The following is a 21,213-nucleotide window of genomic DNA, read 5'->3' on the forward strand; positions in this document are numbered from 1 at the left end:
AGAGGGGGTTTATTAAATGTTTTTTATGTAGTCCTTCTGGAGTAGTACTAAGATTTTTGTTGGAATCCAACCCCAGGAATATTATTGCTCTGTAACAATATCTGTATAACAGTTTAAGAATGTTGCATTATTCTGTGTATTGTTGAGTTTCATACAAAGCCAGAGCATCAAGTGTATTTGACTGCATTTATCAGTCTATTGTCTTTTACTCCAAGGCATTGGATTCCCAAGTCAGTAGTATACAACAGCAATAGCAATTTGAATGTATATAGTGCTATTAACGTAGTAAATGTCCAAAGGTGCTTAACAGAGGAGAAACTAAATGGATGCTGAGCAGCAGTAGATGAATGAGAGGAGGTGGTTGAATGCATGGTCAAAAAAGACCTTGGGGAGAGAGTTCCAGAGTGTAGGTTCAAGGCTCTGCCTAGAATGGGAATGAAATTATAGGGACACAAGGATTGGTAAATTATTATATAAATCAAAAAGCGCTAAACAAATCGTTAACCACTTTACCTTTACCCTTCGTCAAGAAACCGGCTGGGTTTTACCACCAGTCTTCATGTAGAGAAGCACTAGATGCCTAAATTTGCCTCGCCGAACTATCTTACATCAACATGTTTGGATTATACTAACATTTACACTATCAACCCTCTATTAGGATACATATAAGCTACAGTGAATGAATTAACCCCTTGCCAAATCATCAAAGAAGAAATCAGACCGTGAAGTCATGAATTAACAGATCTTAATTAACGCTAACAACATTAGCCAGGATTCACTAATTGTAAGTTGATATTAAGATCAATATTCAAAATGAATATAAGTCCCGATTTTAACCGGGACCAGAAATCGGGTGGGCAGAGTCGAGAGAAGCACCAAACCTCCCTGACCTTGGTAGCGTGAGGGCTGGCCAATTTTAATTCCCGGTTCTCATCTGCATCCCAACAGTCAACTGTCTGCCTGAAACAAGTGGGAAGTAGCAGCTGGCTGGTTGACGGGAGCGGAATTTTTGACAGCAGGAGGCCACCAGATGGCACCAAAGGAACAGTTGCCAACAACAAGGTATGTCGCAGGTAGAGGTTTTTGTAGGGGGTTTGATGCAGTGGAGGTCTAAACTTTTCTTGTGGAACACTCTTGCTCCTCCTGGCCCCAGAGGAAAGTAAAAAAAAGTTGGCCTCTTCTGACCCCTACCCTCTTCCAGATGTCTTCACCTGCCGGGAAAGCCACAACAGCTATTCTGTTTTGGCCATGTTAAAATTGCAGTCATTATATCCTAATCTTCATATTTAAAGAAGGGCCTGCTAGCTTCAGGCAGGTGTCCTTGTCGCCTGCTCAGAAGAGTATGTTAAAAGGCAAATAAATAACCCAGATGATTTAACTGCCCGCTCGCCCGGTTTCCGATGGGTTAAAATCGCCTCTATGAAGTCGGCAATCTTAGTTTATGGTTAGACATCTTATGGAACTGATAAATTAACAGCTTTAAAAATCAACAGGAAAAATAGTTTATCAATATTCAGTTGATCCAACAGAGCTTGTACAAACAACCTCCTCTTTCTGAGTCAGTGCAATAAAGTTGGCTACCTCGCCTTCCTCTGGGATGCTCTTATGGGCTTCCTGGATGTCAGAGTGGGGAATCTCTGTCCACAGATGTAGTATCCATTCCTCTTGGATTATCCGGCTCTCCTGAGTAGATCCACCATGCATGTTGGCAGCTACATTCTGATTAGAGCCGTTAAAACTCACTCCCCTTAGTCTCGGGAAAATTTCTTGCATGTCCAAGTGACACAATTAAACTTCGCCCTGCATCTTGCTTACATCGTCCATAAGTCTCGAAACTTCTGTAATCGTGCTCTCTCGCCTCTTCGAGAAGCCCAGCCATGCATTTTTTTGTCGCCCTCCCTTTATGTCAAACATCATCTTTTATACCTTTAATTTTCAAATAAACCATCCTTGATTTTATTGATAACCAATCTGAAGGGACACAAGTTTTGCAAGTGTTCATCCCTTTGGGTGTCAATCACTTTCAACAGGCTTCTCAAAGAATTGTGATGACCCCAGATTCAGAAAGGAGCAACAAAAACCCAGGCATGTCTGGTGGTTGGTTTACTCCCATAACTTGTCAACCTTCAGTAACAAAAGAGCTAAACAACTCCAGATAAAAATGACATTTATTTTAGTTTCTTGACACACTAGTTCTAAATTGTGATCTTAACCACTTAGGTCTGCCAAGAACACTGTCAGAGTCCTTTATCTTCTTTGAGCATCCATGATTTATAATATTAGCTCTTTCCATTTCCCAGAGTTCAGCCAGGATGCTGAATACTCCATTTTGCCCTTATGGCACTTTTTCGGGCATTTTCACTGCAGAATGCACAAGAGGCCAGAGTTGGAAGCGCATAGAGCACACACTGTCATGTCAGGCTGGAGGAGGTTGGTTGCAGAGGTAAGGTGGAGTGAGGCTGTGGAAAGATTTATAAATAAGGACAAGGATATTAGTTTACTATATTGGGGTTGGGGAGCCAATGACTGCAATTATAACTGTGGCCTAAGCAGGAAGGACTTTGTGGTTTTTCTGTTCGTTGAAGACAGCTGGAAGAGAATCTGGGGTCAGAAAAGGCACAAACGGGTACGTTATTTTACTTTTTTGTTTACTTTTCTTGTGGGTCCAGGAGGAGCAGGAGTTCTCCACAAGGAAAGTTTAGGTCCCCTCTGCCCTTCCTGTGACAAACCTTATTGCTGGCGTAGACTACTCAAGTGGGACTTAATATTGGCAGTGGAGTTTCGAAGAGTTGGAGTTTATGTAGTATAAATTATGATACTGATGGTGTGTTATAATGTACCATGGCCAATTGGGTGGTGTTGAGATTACAGGATTGCTGACACTTGAAGAAAAAAAAGTGACAAATAGTGGCAAATCCCCAGCACCAGATGGTTTTCATCCCAGGGTTTGAAAGGAAGTAGGTGAGAACATTGCAGATGCCCTAACTATGATCTTACAAAGTTTTCTCGATTCAGGAACCGTTCCTTTAGATTGGAAAATTGTGCATGTCACTCTGCTACTTCAGAAAGGTGAGAGAGGAAAACCAGGGAATTATAGACCAGTTAGCCTAACATCTGTTGTCGAGAAATTAGTAGATTCTATAATTAAGGATAGAGTAACTGAACACATTGACATTTTTCAGCTGATCAGAGAGAACCAGCATGGATTTGTAAAGGATGGGTCATGCCTGACGAACCTGATTGAATTTTTTGAAGTGGTGACTAAAGTAGTAGACTGGGGAATGTCTATGAATGTTATTTATATGGACTTCCAGAAGGCATTCAATAAAGTCCCTCATAAGAGACTGTTAGCTAAAGTTGAAACTCATGGAATTGAGGACAGATTATTGACCTGGTTAGGAGATTGGCTGAGTGGCAGGAGACAGAGAGTAAGGATAATGGGCAGGTATTCCGTTTGCTCACAGCAAGTGCTAGCTGTGGCTCAGTTGGTAGCATTCTCGCCTCTGAGTCAGAAGGTTGTGGGTTCAAGTCCCACTCTGGAGACTTGAACACAAAAATCCAGGCTGACACTCCAGTGCAGTATGACATAATGTACAGTTTATTACACTTTATATATTTGATAGCTTCTCAGCCAAAAAAAAGTCAATTGTCCCAGTGCAATTGAAATATCATTCACATCTACTAATATGACCAGGTTCCAGACATACTAATGTTGTTACAAAAGCAAAATACTGTGGATGCTGGAAATCTGAAATAAAAACAGAAAATGCTTGGAAATACTCAGCCGGTCAGGCAGCATCTGTAGAGAGGTCAATGACCCTTCGTCAGAACTGGAGAAAGTTAGAGATGTAACAGATTTCTAAGCAAGTGTAGGGGAAGGGATAGGGGGGAGGGGAGGAAAGAACAAAAGGGAAGATCTGTGATAGAATGGAAGGCAGGAGAGATTAAGAGACAAAAGGGATGATGGTGCAAGGCAAAAGCAGATGGTAATGGGACAAGTTAATAAACAAAAGATGGCTCTAGATGAAGTGTAAATGGCACTGGCAGAATCATCAACAGCTGCCATGTGAAAGAAGAAAAAAAGATAGGGGCAGAGGTTATGATCTGAAATTGTTGAACTCGATGTTGAGTCCAGAAAGCTGTCAAGTACCTAATGGAAAGATGAGGTGCTGTTCCACGAGCAGCTAAAACAGATCATCTGGTCATTATCACATTGCTGTTTGTGGGAACTTGCTGTGCGCAAATTGGCTGCCGTGTTTCCTCCATTCCAACAGTGACTACACTTCAAAAAGTACTTCATTGGCTGTAAAGCGCTTTGGGATGTCCGATGGTCATGAAAGGCACTATATAAATGCAAGTCTTATTTATTTTACTCTAATCGGCAGGATGTGACTTGTGGCGTCCCACAGGGATCTGTGTTGGGGCCTCAACTATTCACTGTATTTATTAACGACTAAGATGATGGGATAGAGAGACACATATCCAAGTTTGCCGTGACACAAAGATAGGCGGCATTGTAAGCAGTGTAGATGGAAACATAAAATTATAAAGAGATATTAATAGATTAAGTGAATGGACAACGCTGTGACAAATGGATTTCAATATAGACAAGTGTGAGGCCATCCACTTTAGACCTAAAAAGGATAGATCAGTGTAATTTCTAAATGGTGAAAAGCTAGAAGCAGTGGAGGTACAAAGAGACTTAGGGGTTCGTGTAGATAGATCATTAAAATGTCATGGACAGGTACAAAAATAATCAAAAACGCTAATGGAATGCTGGCCTTTATATCTAGAGGACTATAATACAAGGTGATAGAAGTTATGCTGCAGCTATACAAAGTCCTGGTTAGACCACACCTGGAGTACTGTGTTCCGTTCTGGGCACCACACCTCAGGAAGGATATATTGGCCGTGGAGGGAGTGCAGCGTAGATTAATAATACCTGGACTCCGAGGGTTAAATTATGAGGAGAGATTACACAAACTAGGGTTGTATTCCCTGGAATTTAGAAGATTAAGGGGTGATTTGATTGAAGTTTTCAAGATATTGAGGAGAACTGATAGGGTAGATAGAGAGAAACTATTTCTGCTGGTTGGTGAGTCTAGGACTAGGGAACATAGCCTAAAAGTTAGAGCCAGGCCTTTCAAGAGTGAAGTTAGGAAACACCTCTACACGCAAACATGGTAGAAGTTTGGAACTCTGTTCCGCAAACGGTAGTTGATGCTGGGTGAATTGTTAATTTTAAATCTGAGATTGATAGCTTTTGTTAACCAAAGGTATTAAGAGATATGGGGCAAAGGCAGGTATATGGATTTGGGTCACAGATCAGCCATGATCTCATTGAATGGCTGAACAGCCTCGAGGGCTAAATGGCCTACTCCCGTTCCTATGAGGTTTAATTTCCTCCTGTCGCACACTGGCCAATGCATTTACACACAATTCCTTTATTTGCTATTTTAATGGTCATTAATCTATTTATTTTAAAGAAGTTCACAGCTACAATAAAATGCAGGTTTAAGCACTTTTATGCAAATGCAGAGCACAAAGGAATTTTGTCCAAACACATTATTCCACTATCGGAGCACTAACTTGGGGCAGTCTCAATGGTAGCCAGATAGTTGAAGTAGACTGCAGTAACAGCTCTGTAGGAGTATCTTTGTATAGAAGTTACAATTTTGGTAGCATGAATATGGTAAAAACATAAGAGTAACAAGAGTACAAGTTATACAAGTTACATATTGAGAGGTGTGGGAATATATACTCAATGGAAAGACGCTGAAGGTTTTCAGAAAAAGCTCAGCATCCAGTTCAAAAACGTCCTTGCCAGCCTCTATCCCAGTCTCTGTCATATCTTCATCTGTTCGCAGCCAAAAAAGGATCAAAGACTTCCCAATACAGTGGGTGAGGTGTCAATCGATTGCCATGACAAACTAGTTTACAGTCTTTGAGTAAACAACATCACCACTGTCTTATTAGTATCTTAACTACCTGTCGTTTCAGCCCCCTTTTTAAAAATATGCATGAATACACTTTCCTTTAAAATGCAAACTTTAAAGTTACTCTTTTTCCAAATTCTTTCTGTGGAAAAATGATCAAGAAAGCTTAAGACATGTCAATAGTATTGAATTACTAAAAATTAAGGTATTTGAATTAGAATATCTAAGCCAGGTTGACTGCAATTGGCCTCGGTGCACCTGGACTAATCAGCTGAAGTTCATGCTCCTGATTGCTATCTGGACATCTGCTTGAAAGTAGGCACGCGGGGACAGTGGCAGGTTCAGGCTCAGCTCTTCTACTCGCTTGATGGAGTTGTCTGCAACCACTAATTGTCTAGGCCATTACATGAAGATCAGCTGCTTGGCCATTGGAGGTCACCTTTGCAACCATACAGAAGAGAGGGAAAAGGAGAGATAATTTGTAAAACAATATTTAACTGGTATTTGCCAAAATAAATTATAAAATTGCAAGATTATAAATTGCATTTTAATAAGTTAATATTTTAAAAGTTGAGCTTGGTTTATAGTTGTTTCACTTTTTTCTTTTCTGTTTTGCAGATGCAAAAAAGTATCTCAATTCTTCAGCTACTAAGGAAGCAAAAGCACTGGCAGTCTCTGTAACCACTGTTGAACCATACAACTTAGCAACCACCAGTACTACTAACAGAATTTCAGATGACTCTGGAGAGGATGATGGTGCAAATGAAGGTGAAGAGGGGGATGATGATGTTGATAATGAAGGCAGCAAAAAAGAAGAAAGAAGGGCACCAATAGAGTTGATGGGGGAGGTAAAATTATAGTTTTTAAAAAAAGCATTTTTGTAGTTTTGTGTACCAGATATGGTACATAACCTGTTGAGGTAACAACAATGATGCAGTGGTGTGGAGCAGCAGAGCACTAATGATCAAAGATATGGAATGAGGATCAACATAGTTTTAAAGCTTTAATGCAGTCGGGAGACACCATGCAGAGGTTGTTGTGTTTCCTTGCAGGTGGGAATAGAAATTAGAGGGGAGAGTCATATCAGGCAGTGTCTAGTGCACAAACATACTTGGTTAGCGGACCAAATTCAGCTGGTGAGAAAGCCCTGGAAGATGGTGTGTGCATTTTAGGTCTTGAGCTAGGATGCTGGTACTCCTGCTTAATATTTTTCCTACATCTAACTTGCACATCCTATATGAATCATGCAGTTCCTGTGATATGGATAATCTTTCCTCGCAAGGCAGTTGGGCAGTATCATTTGGTTTATGGATGCTGCTCAATGTTGGAATGTGGTGGTGAACATCCTTTCTGATGTTGAAAATTTGAGATGACAGGTTGCAGATGCCCTTTTTGAATACCAGCAAAGCCAGCAAGCTATGAAGGACTTCCCTGGTCTGATTTGTAAGGCTAATGCCTGTGTTTCAAGCTCTGTCAAAGCTTTCTTTTGGTATTAGGAGATCTTCCCAAATTGCTTCTTTTAACTAGAACTTACCGTAACTGAAGGAAATAACAAACCAGTTTTAACAGAACATCCATCAGTATTCCTCTCAACTGAATGAAGCATGACATAACGTACAGTTTGTTACACCTTATATATTTGATAGTTTCTCAGCCAAAAAAAGTCAATTGTCCCAGTGCATTTGAAATATCATTCACATCTACTAATATGACCAGGTTCCAGACATATTAATGTTGTTACAAAAACAAAATACTGTGGATGCTGGAAATCTGAAATAAAAACAAAATGCTGGAAATACTCAGCAGGTCAGGCAGCATCTGTAGAGAGAGAAACAGAGTTAGCGTTTCAGGTCGATGACCCTTCGTCAGAACTGGAGAAAGTTAAAAATGTAACAGATTTCTAAGCAAGTGTAGGGGCAGGGATAGGGAGGAGGGGAGGAAAGAACAAAAGGGAAGATCTGTGATAGGATGGAAGGCAGGAGAGATTAAGAGACAAAAGGGATGATGGTGCAAGGCAAAAGCAGATGGTAATGGGACAAGTTAATAAACAAAAGATGACTCTAGATGAAGTGTAAATGGCACTGGCAGAATCATCAACAGCTGCCATGTGAAAGAAGAAAAAATAGGGGCCGAGGCTATAGTCTGAAATTGTTGAACTCGATGTTGAGCCCAGAAGGCTGTAAAGTGCCTAATCGAAAGCTGAGGTGCTGTTCCTCGAGCTTAGGTTGAGCTTCGTTGGAACAGTGTAAGAGGCCAAGATGGAGAGATCAGAGAATTAAAGTGACAGGCGACCGGAAGCTCGGGGTCACGCTTATGGACTGAAGGTAGGTGTTCCGAAAAGCGGTCACCCAACCTGTGTTTGGTCTCCCCAATGTAGAGGAGACCGCATCGTGAGCAATGAATACAGTATGCTAAATTGCAAGAAGTACAAGTAAATCGCTGTTTCACCTGGAAGGAGTGTTTGGGGCCCTGACCATAAAAATTTGATTGGCAAGATTGTCTATTATAATTGACCTCCAATAAAAGATCACCTGCTGAATGTGTCCCAGGCTCTACATGTAATTAACTATCACACAGAACCATGGCTGAGACCAGGAGCGCAACATGTGGGTTATGCCAAGCGCAACTCAACATAATGCCACTCTGATATAATGCAACTGGGCTCCAATATGCAGTGCCACCTACCAGCTGATTAAATGTACTGCCTACAGTTAATGTATCTTATAACTGACTTTCCTTTTCTCACCGAGAAATTTCTGGAACTGCTGCATGCAAACATTCATTCAGTTATGCTGTCCTCTCATCTCCACCAGCTGCAGTGCTCACAAACATTGTTTTATGACTGCATGCATCCCGATATGAGTGGAATAGTGACATTCTGCTATTCTAACAGCACAGCAGTGGGGTGGATCATGCTGCCACTCATGCTGATTTGCTCTGGATTTCAAACATAAATCATCTCTACTGGAAGAATTATGCCATCCTCCAAATTCTGACATAGGCAGATTCTGTAAATTCAGTAATGGACAACAGAAGTATTGTCCCAATATAGTGGAGAAAATACTGGCATCTTATATAATATGGAAACAATTTGTCTTTATTCAGTCAACTATTAAGTTCTAAAAATCTGCATTTATAAGCACCACCCAGGGTTGCTTCATACAAACTAGATATTGGACAAGCAGTCTGACAGCACAGTGATTGGCAAAAGAACCAGATGCGACATGAGGAAAAACTTTTTTACGCAACAAGTGATTAAAATTTGGAATGCACTGCCTAATAGGGTGATGAATACTGATTCAGTATTAGCCTTCAAAAGGGAATTGGATAAATACTTGAAGGAGAAAAAATTGCAGAGATATGGGAAAAGGACGGGAGAGTGGGTCTAACTGGATTGCTCTTGAAAGAGCTGGCGCTGACACAATCGGCTGAATGGCCTCCTTCTGTGCTGTACCAGTCTATGATGTTTTGACTCTGTGATCTGTCGAATAAGGAATCACCTGTTTTGAGAGAATGGGGTAGATTTTGCCGAAACTGTTGGGAAGAAGGCGGGACTTCCCCTTTCGGGTTTTTGACCCGCCTACTTCGACGTCCGGCCAATCCACGCGATTTTCCCTTGATTGACCTTGTTGAGCCCGCCCAGCGGGCTCAGCAGGCCAATTAAGGGCCACCCGGCAACAGATGCCGTCACAGACTGCAATTTCATCTGTCAAGAGTTCTTGACAGATGAAATATCAGTGTCTCACAGCTGTTTGAAGCTGTGAAACACTGACACTCTGAGTTCTGACATGAGTCATTCTGCACAGACTCAGTTAGAACTCTTACCGGCACTCAAAGCTGAAGGTTGTCACTTTTGACAGATCGCAGCCGTTCAGCTTTAAGTGCCGGGTGAGTGATGCAGCTCCCGACGGCTACAGGAAGAAAGGCTGTTAAGGTAAGTACAGGTAAGTAAAAGTTCTTTACACACTTTAGACACACCAAACACACTTACCTTTACACTCATGCACCCATCACCCTCCTGAGCGCCGACATCGCGACCCCTCCAACTCCTTCAACCCGACGGCCCGCCGCTCCAACCTGGCGTGGTTTGGAGCCGTCGGGAAACCCACACGAAACCCCTCAAAATAGGGATTAGGCTAAAAACTGCCTGTTAACTACCTGTTAACAGACAGTTAATTGGCACTAATCCCTTCCCGCCTGGTTTCGGCGGGTCCCAGTGCGGGGCGGGTACCCGCCGCCCCTGAAACTTACGTGGGGCGAGGTTTTGGGCGGGATGGTGTCGGGAACCCTGAATTTGGGATTTCCCCCCCCCCCCCACACGCCTGAAACCCCGCCTGATGGCTCCCCGAAAATCTAGCCCTAATGTTTCCTGACAGAACAGGTGGTTTGAAATAACAGGTGCTACTGTGTTATTATTTTTGTTGCAAATGTTTTATTAAAGTTGAAGTAATTAAGAATTTGAAAATGATTCTGATCAGAACAGGACATGAGTATACGTGGTGCTCAGTGAGGTTTACAAGCAATGCAGGAGATGGCTGTCGGTGTAGGGACCGGGTGCTAGGGTTTAGATGATCAGCCATGATCTCGTTGAATGGCGGAGCAGGCTCGAAGGGCCGAATGGCCTACTCCTGCTCCTATCTTCTATGTTTCTATGTTTCTATGAGACTCTTGTGTGCAACATCACAACAATTACTGGGGTACTCAACTGCAAATTACAAAGAACAGCTGCACATCTTCTTCAACTTGGACAGTTGATTCCATGGCATAACCCATTGTATGTGTAGACCTGCATTCAGAGATTTAAGATTGTTCTACTTAGGAGAGTACCCTACTTTTTTAGTGGGTTGGGGAATCTATTTACTGCAATTGTTAACTATTTATTAAATCACTGCAGATTTAATATTAATACTATGATTGTTGCAGCATTGTAACCCCCTGATATATTCATTGGGAATGTTGATTTTAGAATTTTATATGTCCTCCGTTTGTCATTGCACAAAGATGCTGGCTACTAGTTACTAATAAATTGTGCGGGTGGTGCTGGTTGCACACCTGAGTGATGATAATGAGCATGAATATTAAATGCTGCTTGGGACAATATGAACAGGCGCGTGCAATGCACGCCCCGCCCCCTGTGTGCCTGTTTTCGTGCGTGATTGAATTTCTAGGCCATTATCTGCTGTTTGTTTGATTAACTGTCACTATAAGTTAAAATTGTGGAAATCCTTTAGCTGTGCAGTTAGATAATTGGATATTGTTTTTTAATTACTTGCAGTTCAATACATGGGATAGAGAATCTAATGAAATTGATGAAGTTAAAGGTGTGAATATACCTGGCTTAATGCTATCTCTGTACTAGTTTTCATATTCAACTTTGCTTTATGGCACCAGCCACCATGCTATCCAACCCCCATTCTAATCCTGAATTAGTCTCTGGCCCAGATTTGTCCGTCATCCCTGCTATTTCCCCTCTCGGGCTAGTTGCATGGCTCAGGTGCATTCATAATTCAAGAAAGTGCCCAGTACTGCCCATCAAAAGGTGTTATGAGATATCAAAGCAGTGCAGTAGGGGCAGCAACCTGACACTTCCTCACTGGCCGCGATCTTGCCAACCGGGGTTGTCGGGCTACGAGCCCGCTGCCAGCTACATCCCGCCTAGAAAAAATATTTTCCGTTAATGGGCCTTGTTAAGCCCGCCCTTTGCGTTCCCTGACCCTATTGCAAGGTGCCGGTCAGGTGACGCTTCTTTTGCCGGTATACTTAATGGGCTCATGGCCCCACTTCATTTCATTTGCTCCATTTAAAGCGTGCATTACAGATATACCTTGTTCTGTTCCAAGAATGGCCTCAGAAAGGCAGAGCGCTGCTCCTCTTTTCAGTGATGACTCCCTCCATGTTCTTGTGGAGGGAGTCCGAGCACGCAGGGAGGTTCTCTTCCCTCCCAGTGGGTGGAAGAGACCTCCCCAGGAGACCAAGGCAGCCTGACTGCAAATAGCTGAGGAGGTAACAGGCAGGTGTGTGGTGATGAGGGCCTGGGTTCAGTGCCGCAAGTGTTTTCATGATCATCTACGATCTGGAAAAGTGAATATAAAGCCACACTTACCTTCATGCTGCCGTGCCTGTTATCACTTCCCCATCGCTCAGCATTCCAAACCCTACTCCTGCACATCGCAACTCGATGCAACATCCCTTGGACCTTCACACATCCCTCTCTATCTGTCTACATTATTGCATCCCCATCTTACTATGCACCCCTCACTCTCACCCTCATCCTAATGTAATGACACCAACTAGCAACAGTAAAGGATGTGACTTGTTACAGCCACCCCACTCCATTATAGTCTCCCTATAAAGATCTAACACATCCATTCCTTACACTCATTCCATCAGTCTCACTCAACCTTCTCTTTCCCTCCTTGCAGAAGAAGAGAGCCCACAACAAGAGGGAGAGAACAGGAGGTGGCCCTCAATCATTGGCCATTCTGACTCTTGCAGAGGAAGCTGCCCTGGAGATCATTGGAGCGGTGGACCAGGCGGAAGTGGGGAACAGAGAGAGGGGCTCATCTGAACAACCTGGTGCCAGAATCATTTCCTATACACTTATATGTCATTCATCAGTCACTCATATGGGGGCTGCTGTCAACAGGAATTGATTGCCCATATCATATATCTAACTGATGTCTTTACTCTCCCACAGGTCCACTAAGAGCCCCCCCAATGTCCATGAGGAACTGGGGGAGCACACCTCAGAGGAGGCTCCAGCCACTGAGGGCACAGCGTCACCTGAGACAAGGCAAGCCAGCGCCAGCACAGATACAACCACCTCGGTGGGTCCGTCGCGTGATAGAGTAGAGTTGTCACTTGGTGTCTCACACATAACACGTGAGCAAGAGCAGATGGTGGAGACAGGGTCAGCAGTGGAGGCACCTCATCAGAGGGCGCAGGAGTCTCCTAGCTCTGCTCAGCTGCATACAGACGCTGAGCCTCGGGGGCCATCAAGGAAGAAGGCGGTCCTGGAGCTGGAGCAACAAGTGCAGGAGGCTCTGACAGGTTTTGCAACCAGGGTGACTGCAAGTGTGCAGAGAATGGAGGAGTCCATCTCAAGCATGAGCACCACTGTGGCGCACGCACTCGCGACTGCTGGTTTCTCCATGGATTGGATGGCCACCTGCATGGAGGACCTAATGCACCAGTTGCATGAGCACACGGTCTCCCTTCAAAATAGATGGGCATCTATGGAGGATAAATGGGCACCTATGGAGGAGAGAAACCAGAAACTCATAGAGGTCCTTGCTAGAAGGAATGACAGTATAAACATGGGTCCTCATGGCCCCACTGATGTGCAGGAAGGTGCTCTCCAGCTACTTGCTAACAGAAGTACGGGTGGCCCATGAGAGGGATGATGGTGGGAGGGTGCATGGAAGTGAGGGCTCCTCTCCAAGTGCTCAATCTTCAACCCCCTTGCCTACCCCTCAGTCAGAGCCCCAGATGCCTCCACAGACAGCGATGGCCGAGTCTGTCACTGCACAGTTGCAGGAGGAGCAGACTTTGGCGGGGCCCACACAGGCTCCAAAACCCAGAGGACGACCACCAAAGGCGTCTAAGCAGATGCAGCAGGGAAGTGAGCAGGCTGCCTCTACCTCTGCTGAAGCCACAGGGGTTGCACCACATAGAAGCACTCGGAAAAGAAAGATGACACACAAGTAAAGTCACAAGGGTAGTCACTTGGGCGCTTCTTTCAATGTTAATGACAAGTTTCTGTTCATTTTATTTTGTGGAATAAATCTTTAATTCGTTCAAATGTGTGTTGACACTTGGAAGTGGCAGAGTGGATGGTCAGGGATACTTTAATCTCTATTAATGGTGGTGAGATTGATAAGGTAGGACTGGTCACTGTAGGGATGTTAATGGTGTTGATGTCGGCTGATGCCAATGTGCCAATGCGTGTGGCAGCCACATGTCTGTGTAGCGTGAAACTTAGCTAAATCTGGCTATGATGGGGTGATTCCTGGCCTCACAGGCAGCAATGTGTTCGTGTACTGGCGGCATTGGTACCGCCGGTTCATCAAGTTTCCTCATAGTTGTCCTCAAACTCATCCTCCTCTGAAGAGGCTGTGCGCTCTGCGCGTTCTTCCTCATGCAGCGCTAAGCCTCGCTGCTGCGCTATGTTGTGCAGTGCGCAGCAGACAACAATGATTCTGGAGACCCTGGTTGGTGCGTACTGCAGGGCTCCTCCAGATCTGTCCAGGCATCTGAAGCACATCTTAAGCAACCCAGTCGTCTGCTCTATGACACTTCTGGTGGAGATCAGGCTTTGATTATAATGTTCCTCAGCCTCGTTTGTTTTCCTCCTCAAAGGTGTATTGAGCCACGTCTTTAATGGATAGCCCTTGTCTCCAAGCAGCCAGCCGGAAAGACTGTTTGGAGCTAGGAAGAGCTGAGGAATGGTGGGAGTGGCGCAGGATGTAGGAGTCATGGCAGCTCCCAGGGAACTTGGCGCACACATGGAGAATGATCTTCCTATGGTTGCAGACCAGCTGCACATTGAGGGAGTGGAAGCCCTTGCCGTTGATAAACACTGCTGGGTTATGATGGGGTGCCCTGATGGCCACATGTGTGCAGTCGATTATGCCCTGCACCCGTGGGAATCCAGACAGAGTCGCAAAGACAACCGCGAGCTCAGCAGCACTGGTTTCATCAGCTGCAAAGTTTATATAATTTGCTGACTTGTCACATAGGGCATCGGTCACCTGCATAATGCATCTGTGTGCAGCCGACTGCCAGATGCCACAAATGTCTGCTGCAGATGCTTGGAAGGCGCCTGAGGCAAAGAAGTTGAGGGCAAGGGTGACTTTCACAGCTACTGGTAAGGGGTGTCCACCCGCTCCTCTGGGCTGCAGCTCTTGCTCCAGCAATCTGCAAATATCCGCCACGTCCTGGCGTGATAGCCTAAACCTCGGTTGGCACTGCTGCTCAGTCATTTTTTTTTAAAGAAATTTTATGGGATGTGTGTGTCGCTGGCAAGGCCAGCATTTATTGCCCATTCCTAATTTTTTTTAAATTTTTTTATTCGTTGATGGGATGAGGGCATCGCTGGCTGGCTAGGCCTGCATTTAGTGCCCATCCCTAATTGCCCTTGAGAAGATGGTGGTGAGCCGCCTTCTTGAACCGCTGCAGTCTGTGTGGTGAAGGTAATCCTACAGTGCTGTTAGGGAGGGAGTTCCAGGATTTTGGCCCAGCGACAGTGAAGGAACGGCGATACAGGTCCAAGTCAGGATGGTGTGTGGCCTGGAGGGGAACTTGTAGGTGGTGATGTTCCCATGCGTCTGCTGCCCTTGTCCTTCAAAGTGGTAGAGGTCGCGAGTTTGGAAGGTGCTGTTGAAGGAGCTTTGGTGCGTTGCTGCAGTGCATCTTGTAGATGGTACACACTGCAGCCACAGTGCGCCGGTGGTGGAGGGAGTGAATGTTGAAGGTGGTGGATGGGGTGTCAATCAAGCGGGCTGCTTTGTCCTGGATGGTGTCGAGCTTCTTGAGTGTTGTTGGAGCTGCACTCATCCAAGTAAGTGGAGAGTATTCCATCACACTCCTTACTTGTGCCTTGTAGATGGTGGAAAGGCTTTGGGGAGTCAGGGGGTGAGACACTCGCTGCAGAATACCTAGCCTCTGACCTGCTCTTGTTGCCACAGTATTTATATGGCTGGTCCAGTTCAGTTTCTGGTTAATGGTGACCCCCAGGATGTTGATGCTGGGGGATTCGGCGATGGTAATACCGTTGAATGTCAAGGGGAGGTGGTTAGGCTCTCGCTTGTTGGAGATAGTCATTGCCTGGCACTTCTGTGGCGCGAATGTTACCTTCCACTTATCAGCCAAAGCCTGAACGTCGTCCAGGCCTTGTTGCATGCGGGCATGGACTGCTTCATTATCTGAGGAGTTGTGAATGGCGCTGAACACTGTGCAGTCATCCCCATTTCTGACCTTATGTTGGAGGGAAGGTCATTGATGAAGCAGCTGAAGATGGTTGGGCCTAGGACACTGCCCTGAGGAACTCCTGCAGCGATGTCCTGGGGCTATGATGATTGACCTTCAACCACCACAACCATCTTCCTTTGTGCTAGATATGACTCCAGCCAGTTGAGGAAACTCATCCTCTGCCTGTAAACCCTGTGCTGGGGGTAGCGCCTCTGGCGAAGTCCAGCCCTGCGCTGATGCCCTCTGCCCTGTGCAGCATCAGGTGGTTGAGGCGAAAGTTGGCGCTCTTGCTGTTGTTGTGGCTGCTGGGGTGCCTGGTTCTGCTGGTGTTGGGGCTCTTCGTGGTCAGATTCTGAGGACCAAGGTGAGAGAGTGTAAACCATACCCATTCTGATGTAATAGACGGCAGGTGACAGAGAGATGACAGAAGCAAACCTGTGAATGCTGAGAGAGGTTGTTCCAATGAGGTGGAACTGGATAGAGAGTTGGCTCCAAACGCTTGCAAGCAGCACAAGGCTGTATTTGTCTTCCAAATGCAGTAACCAACAGTTTCTGAGCTCTGAAAGTGAGCAGCTGCAACATGGTAACCTTCATAGAACTTCTGCAGCTGTCAGGTAATCAGATAATGCAATGCAAACTCAACTCACGACATGGTGAGCTGACATGTTCCCCAAGCAGTGGGTAACCTGTGGGGAGCACGTAAAATTGAAATGTAGCCTTAAAATAGCAATCAATTGGATGCTAACAACCCAGTTGATTTGAATTGTCTCCCCCGCCGCTTGGTGTCGGGTCTGTTTTGCACCGACTGACCCGACACCTGGGAGACTCGCGTGGAGGCAGGTTGACGGCGGGTTCCCTACCCACTGTCAATCTTTGCCATTTTGACACCTGACCCGCTCTCTGAGCGCCGGCAAGATCACGGCCACTGTATCTGGGAAATTGGCATTCCCCAGGTGCAACTAAAAGGAAAATCACTCCTTTTATATTTATTTTTGTGTACTGTATTGATGTGGTACATATGTAGCACTCCTCACTCCCGTGAGGTAGCTTAGCCAACATTCAAGTCTAATCACATTGTTTGGATTGTTGTTGAAGTCATAGTATGTTGCAGGATTAAATATTTTCATTGTATACAGCAAGATTGGTATGTTGTGGTAATCCTTTTATTCAATAAGCATCTCTTGGCAGTTGAGGAACAGTGGTGCTGTTCTGCAGTGTCACCTGCTGGCCTGAGGGGTGCACTTTTTGTTAAGTGTCTCCTTTATTTAAATTTTGCAGTTGTCATTTCAGAGCAGAAACAGGATATAGTACTCATGATCAAAGCAAAATTTTTGTTCATGCAGATCTTCTGCAGATACATTAAATTATATCCTGTAATGTATGATCTGATGCAGCTTTCTTGGAAACACATTAGAAAAAGAAAGTAATCACAGAAACCCCACAGTGCAGATAGAGGCCATTTCAGCCCATCGAGCCTGCACCGACACATATCCCACCCGATCCCCGTAACCCCTACACCAACACATATCCCACCCTATCCCCGTAACCCCACGTATTTAATCCCCCTAACACTAAGGGTCAATTTATCATAGCCAATCAACCTAAACCGCACATCTTTGGACTGTGGGAGGAAACCGGAGCACCCGGAGGAAACCCACGCAAACACGGGGAGAATGTGCAAACTCCACACAGACAGTCGCCCGAGGCCGGATTCGAACCCGGGTCCCTGGCGCTGTGAGGCAACAGTGCTAACCACTATGCCACCGTGCTGATGTGCCAATGTGATAGAAGAGTTAAAATAGATAAGCTTTTATGATCACAAAGCCCTCTTAACACACAGCCCACTTTAGGTGTGAAAAGAAAGGTGTGCTATTAAGTTTAAATAGCAGTTAATTCTCATTTTAACCCTGTAATATTGGGAAAGCAAGCAACCCCATAAAACTGGATGGTCCTAGCTCACTGCAGCCTTGTTTTGATGCCAAAGGTGATGAATTCCCTAGCTCTCCTCTAAAGTCACTTGATGAATATCTGCCTGTGCTGCAGCCTAGCTGATGTTACAGAAATCCCCATGGCTGCCTGAATGAGCCTGTCCCATAAAATGTGAGTGCTCTTGTAGTCAAAGAGAGAGCAGTGTGGGCAAACAGCTGCAGGTCCTCATGCAGTAGATGGCAGAGCTGCACTATTACCTCTGTGGTGGCACACTCTCCTCAGTACGGGCCTCAACTGACCCATGCTGTCTATATATTGTGTAATATCTGCAGGGCTACATCCTCCTTGAATGCTGCCTGACTCTTCTGTGCTCCATTCTGTGCTGCTGTTTGTCCTCCTCCAGGATATTGACAGATGAGGGTATACTCAAAAGGAATGCCATACCTGCTGCAGAGAAGCCTCCATTGAAAGTGGGGGTGAAAATCTTCTCGTGGCCTCACACTGTCAGAAGCAGTCAGAGCAAGTCCAGGTCTGTGTAGGCAAATTGGCAAAAGAAAGTCCCTACAAAAAGTAATTCCCAGGTGCAGAAAGTGCAACTGAAACTCTCCATCATCTTCAAGCACAGGCACTCCTCACGTCTGCCTGTCTCATTTGAGCCTGGCAACAGCTATGTCTTATAATTCTCAGTTTAACATACCCCAAGTATTTTGTGATTGCAGATGCAGGAAACCTGGAACTGCAATAGCACTGGCCCCCATTATCATTTATGTGAATGAGCTCACTCTAGGCTCAGTGGGCAAATCACAGGAAGAGCCAAAGAGTGCGTGGCAATTTGGGGGAATCGATGATGGGATGAAAAACTGGTAGAACATAAGAAATAGAAGCAGGAGTAGGCCATACTGCGCCTCGAGCCTGCTCTGCCATTCAATAAAATCATTGCTGAATTTCTACATCAACTCTGCTTTCCGCCCTATCCCCATATCTCTTGATTCCCTTAGTACCCAGAAATCTATTGATCTCAGTCTTGAATATACTCAGTGACTGAGCATCCACAGCCTTCTGGGGTAGAGAATTCCAAAATGAAGACATTTCTCCTCATCTCAGTCCTAAATGGCTGACCCCTTATCCTTAGACTATGACCCCTAGTTCTAGACTCTCCAGCCAGGGGAAACAGCCTCTCAGCATCTAACCTGTCAAGCCCTCTAAGAATTTTATAAGTTTCAATGAGATCACCTCTCATTCTTCTAAACTCCAGAGAATTTAGGCTTATTCTACTCAATATTTCCCCATGAGACAACCCTCTCATCCCAGGAATCAATCTAGTAGAAATGGCTTCTGCCTATTTTGCTGCCAGAAAGGTGGCTTGCCGCAATTATATGCTGAAATTATGCTAAAATCAGCGTGCCAATTCTCCCCCATGGTCATTTTGATCTTGACCACAATGGCTTTCAAACTTTTTTATGTGGCGAATTGTGAGACACATTCCTGTACACGCCATGTCTTAACTTCTGAAAGACCATGCCAACTACCCAATGAAAAAATGTGTTATTGCAGAGAGCATTTGTATTAGAATATATAACCTCTACCTATCTATTATATTTAATATTATATATTAAAAATGATACCTCCAGCATCACACATTGTTGAATGGCTCAAAATAAAACAGCAGCAAATCAGAACTGGGAAGGCAGGGAATACACATAAAAAAGTGAGCAATGTGGCTAGAAAACTGTCAGTGAAAATCTACTAAAGACTTATGAAAACAGCCAAACAATTATCAGTCACAAGACCAAGTTGATAAGTAAAAGGAGAAGGCAAACCAGTGAAAAATCACTAAAAACAAGACTTGAAAATAATTTGGTTGATAATTTTTTTTCAATGTACAGGAAACTTTGGTTTATCCGGAGGTTGTATGTCTGGAAACCTCGATCTAACGGCAGAAATCAGCAGCTGTTTTGTTAGGTTTTTTTTCTTTTTTTTTCTTCTCCTAGCATTTTTTTAAACAGTCTGTCTCTGGAAAGCATCTCTGAAGCTGTTGCTAAGCTACAGAGATGCTTCCAAGGTACAGGCCGACTGTTTACAAGCTGTTGCTAAGCAACAGTGTTTGTTGTCAGATACGGAGATGAAAACCTCTGTATCCTTCAACATTAGCGCTGGTCTGTCCGGAAGTTTTCATAGATCGGCATCACGCCGGTCCCGTCGGTGCCGGATATCGCGAAGTTTCCTGTATGCATATATGTCCTTTCTCAGATAAGGAGACCAAAACTGTGCACAGTACTCCAGGTGTGGTCTCACCAAAGCCCTGTACAATTGCAGTAAGACTTCCTTACTCTTGTACTCCAACCCACTTGCAATAAAGGCCAACGTGCCATTTCCCTTCCTAATTGCTTGCTGTACCTGCATGCTAACTTTCTGTGTTTCCTGTACGAGGACACCTAAATCTCTCTGAACACCAACATTTAATAGTTTCTCACCATTTAAAAAATATTCTGTTTTTCTATTCTTCCAACCAAAATGAATAACCTCACATTTCCCCACATTATACTCCATTTGCCATCTTATTGCCCACTCACTTAACCTGCCTATATCCCTTTGCAGGCTCTTTATGACCTCCTCACATCTTACTTTCCCATCTAGCTTTGTATCGTCAGTAAACATGGATACATTGTACTCGGTCCCTTCATCTGTCATTAATATAGATTGTTGGTATTAGTTGATCAAATATTATGAGGATGAAATTTCTTGAGCCCCACTCCAGTGCTGGAAGTGCAGTTGGGTGGGATTTCCAGTCGCAAGAATGGCCGGATCCTTGGGGCAGGACCATTAACATAAAAGGTATGCATCATTTACACCACTTCTTGGGCGACCACTCCACAAGCAGGAGGGCCAGAAATTCAGAGTGGCATCAAAACATTTCAAGTTGCTGTCCATTTTAAACTTGCTGCTTTCTGGAGGAATTAATAAAATGACACTGTGGGCTCCACTTAAGTGGACTTCAGTCATGTACACCTGCATCCTGAAGATGTGCTTTCTATGGAGAAGAGATCTATTGAGATTTCTGGTGGGGGACACCATCCTGCCATTCCCACCTCTTTCAATGATGTCAGAGCAGAGGAGGGAGGGGTCAGCTCGAGTGACGATGCCTCTTCTCCTTCGCACTCTTCCTCTGCTATGTGGGGGCAGGCTGGGCTGCTGGCTGTTCTTGGGTATCTGAAAGGAGAAATGCGCAAGGGTCAGGTTGTGGTGAGGAGCGGGCGGAAAGCAAGATGTGTATGCTTACAGCATCAGCAGCTTGTAAGTGAGAAGAGATTATGCCATAAGGGGGGAAATGGGATGTGAGAAGAAGGATTAGGTATGAGCATACCATCATCAGCAATGC

General features: G+C 44.7%; 1 protein-coding gene across 2 annotated transcripts in view; it reads left to right on the plus strand.

Moving 5' to 3' along the window:
* erich2 (glutamate-rich 2) overlaps positions 1–21,213 on the plus strand; it is a 178,685-nt gene that overhangs the window by 123,758 nt on the left and 33,714 nt on the right. For both annotated transcript variants that reach the window (XM_085986245.1, XM_085986246.1), the window contains one exon: positions 6,555–6,784. In XM_085986245.1, coding sequence (XP_085842371.1) covers positions 6,555–6,784 — 230 coding nt within the window. The remainder of the gene's footprint in view (positions 1–6,554; positions 6,785–21,213) is intronic.

Source organism: Somniosus microcephalus, chromosome 4, assembly GCF_052327205.1.
Source record: "Somniosus microcephalus isolate GS21.2 chromosome 4, FLI_Smic_1.0, whole genome shotgun sequence".
Taxonomy (NCBI): Eukaryota; Metazoa; Chordata; class Chondrichthyes; order Squaliformes; family Somniosidae; genus Somniosus; species Somniosus microcephalus.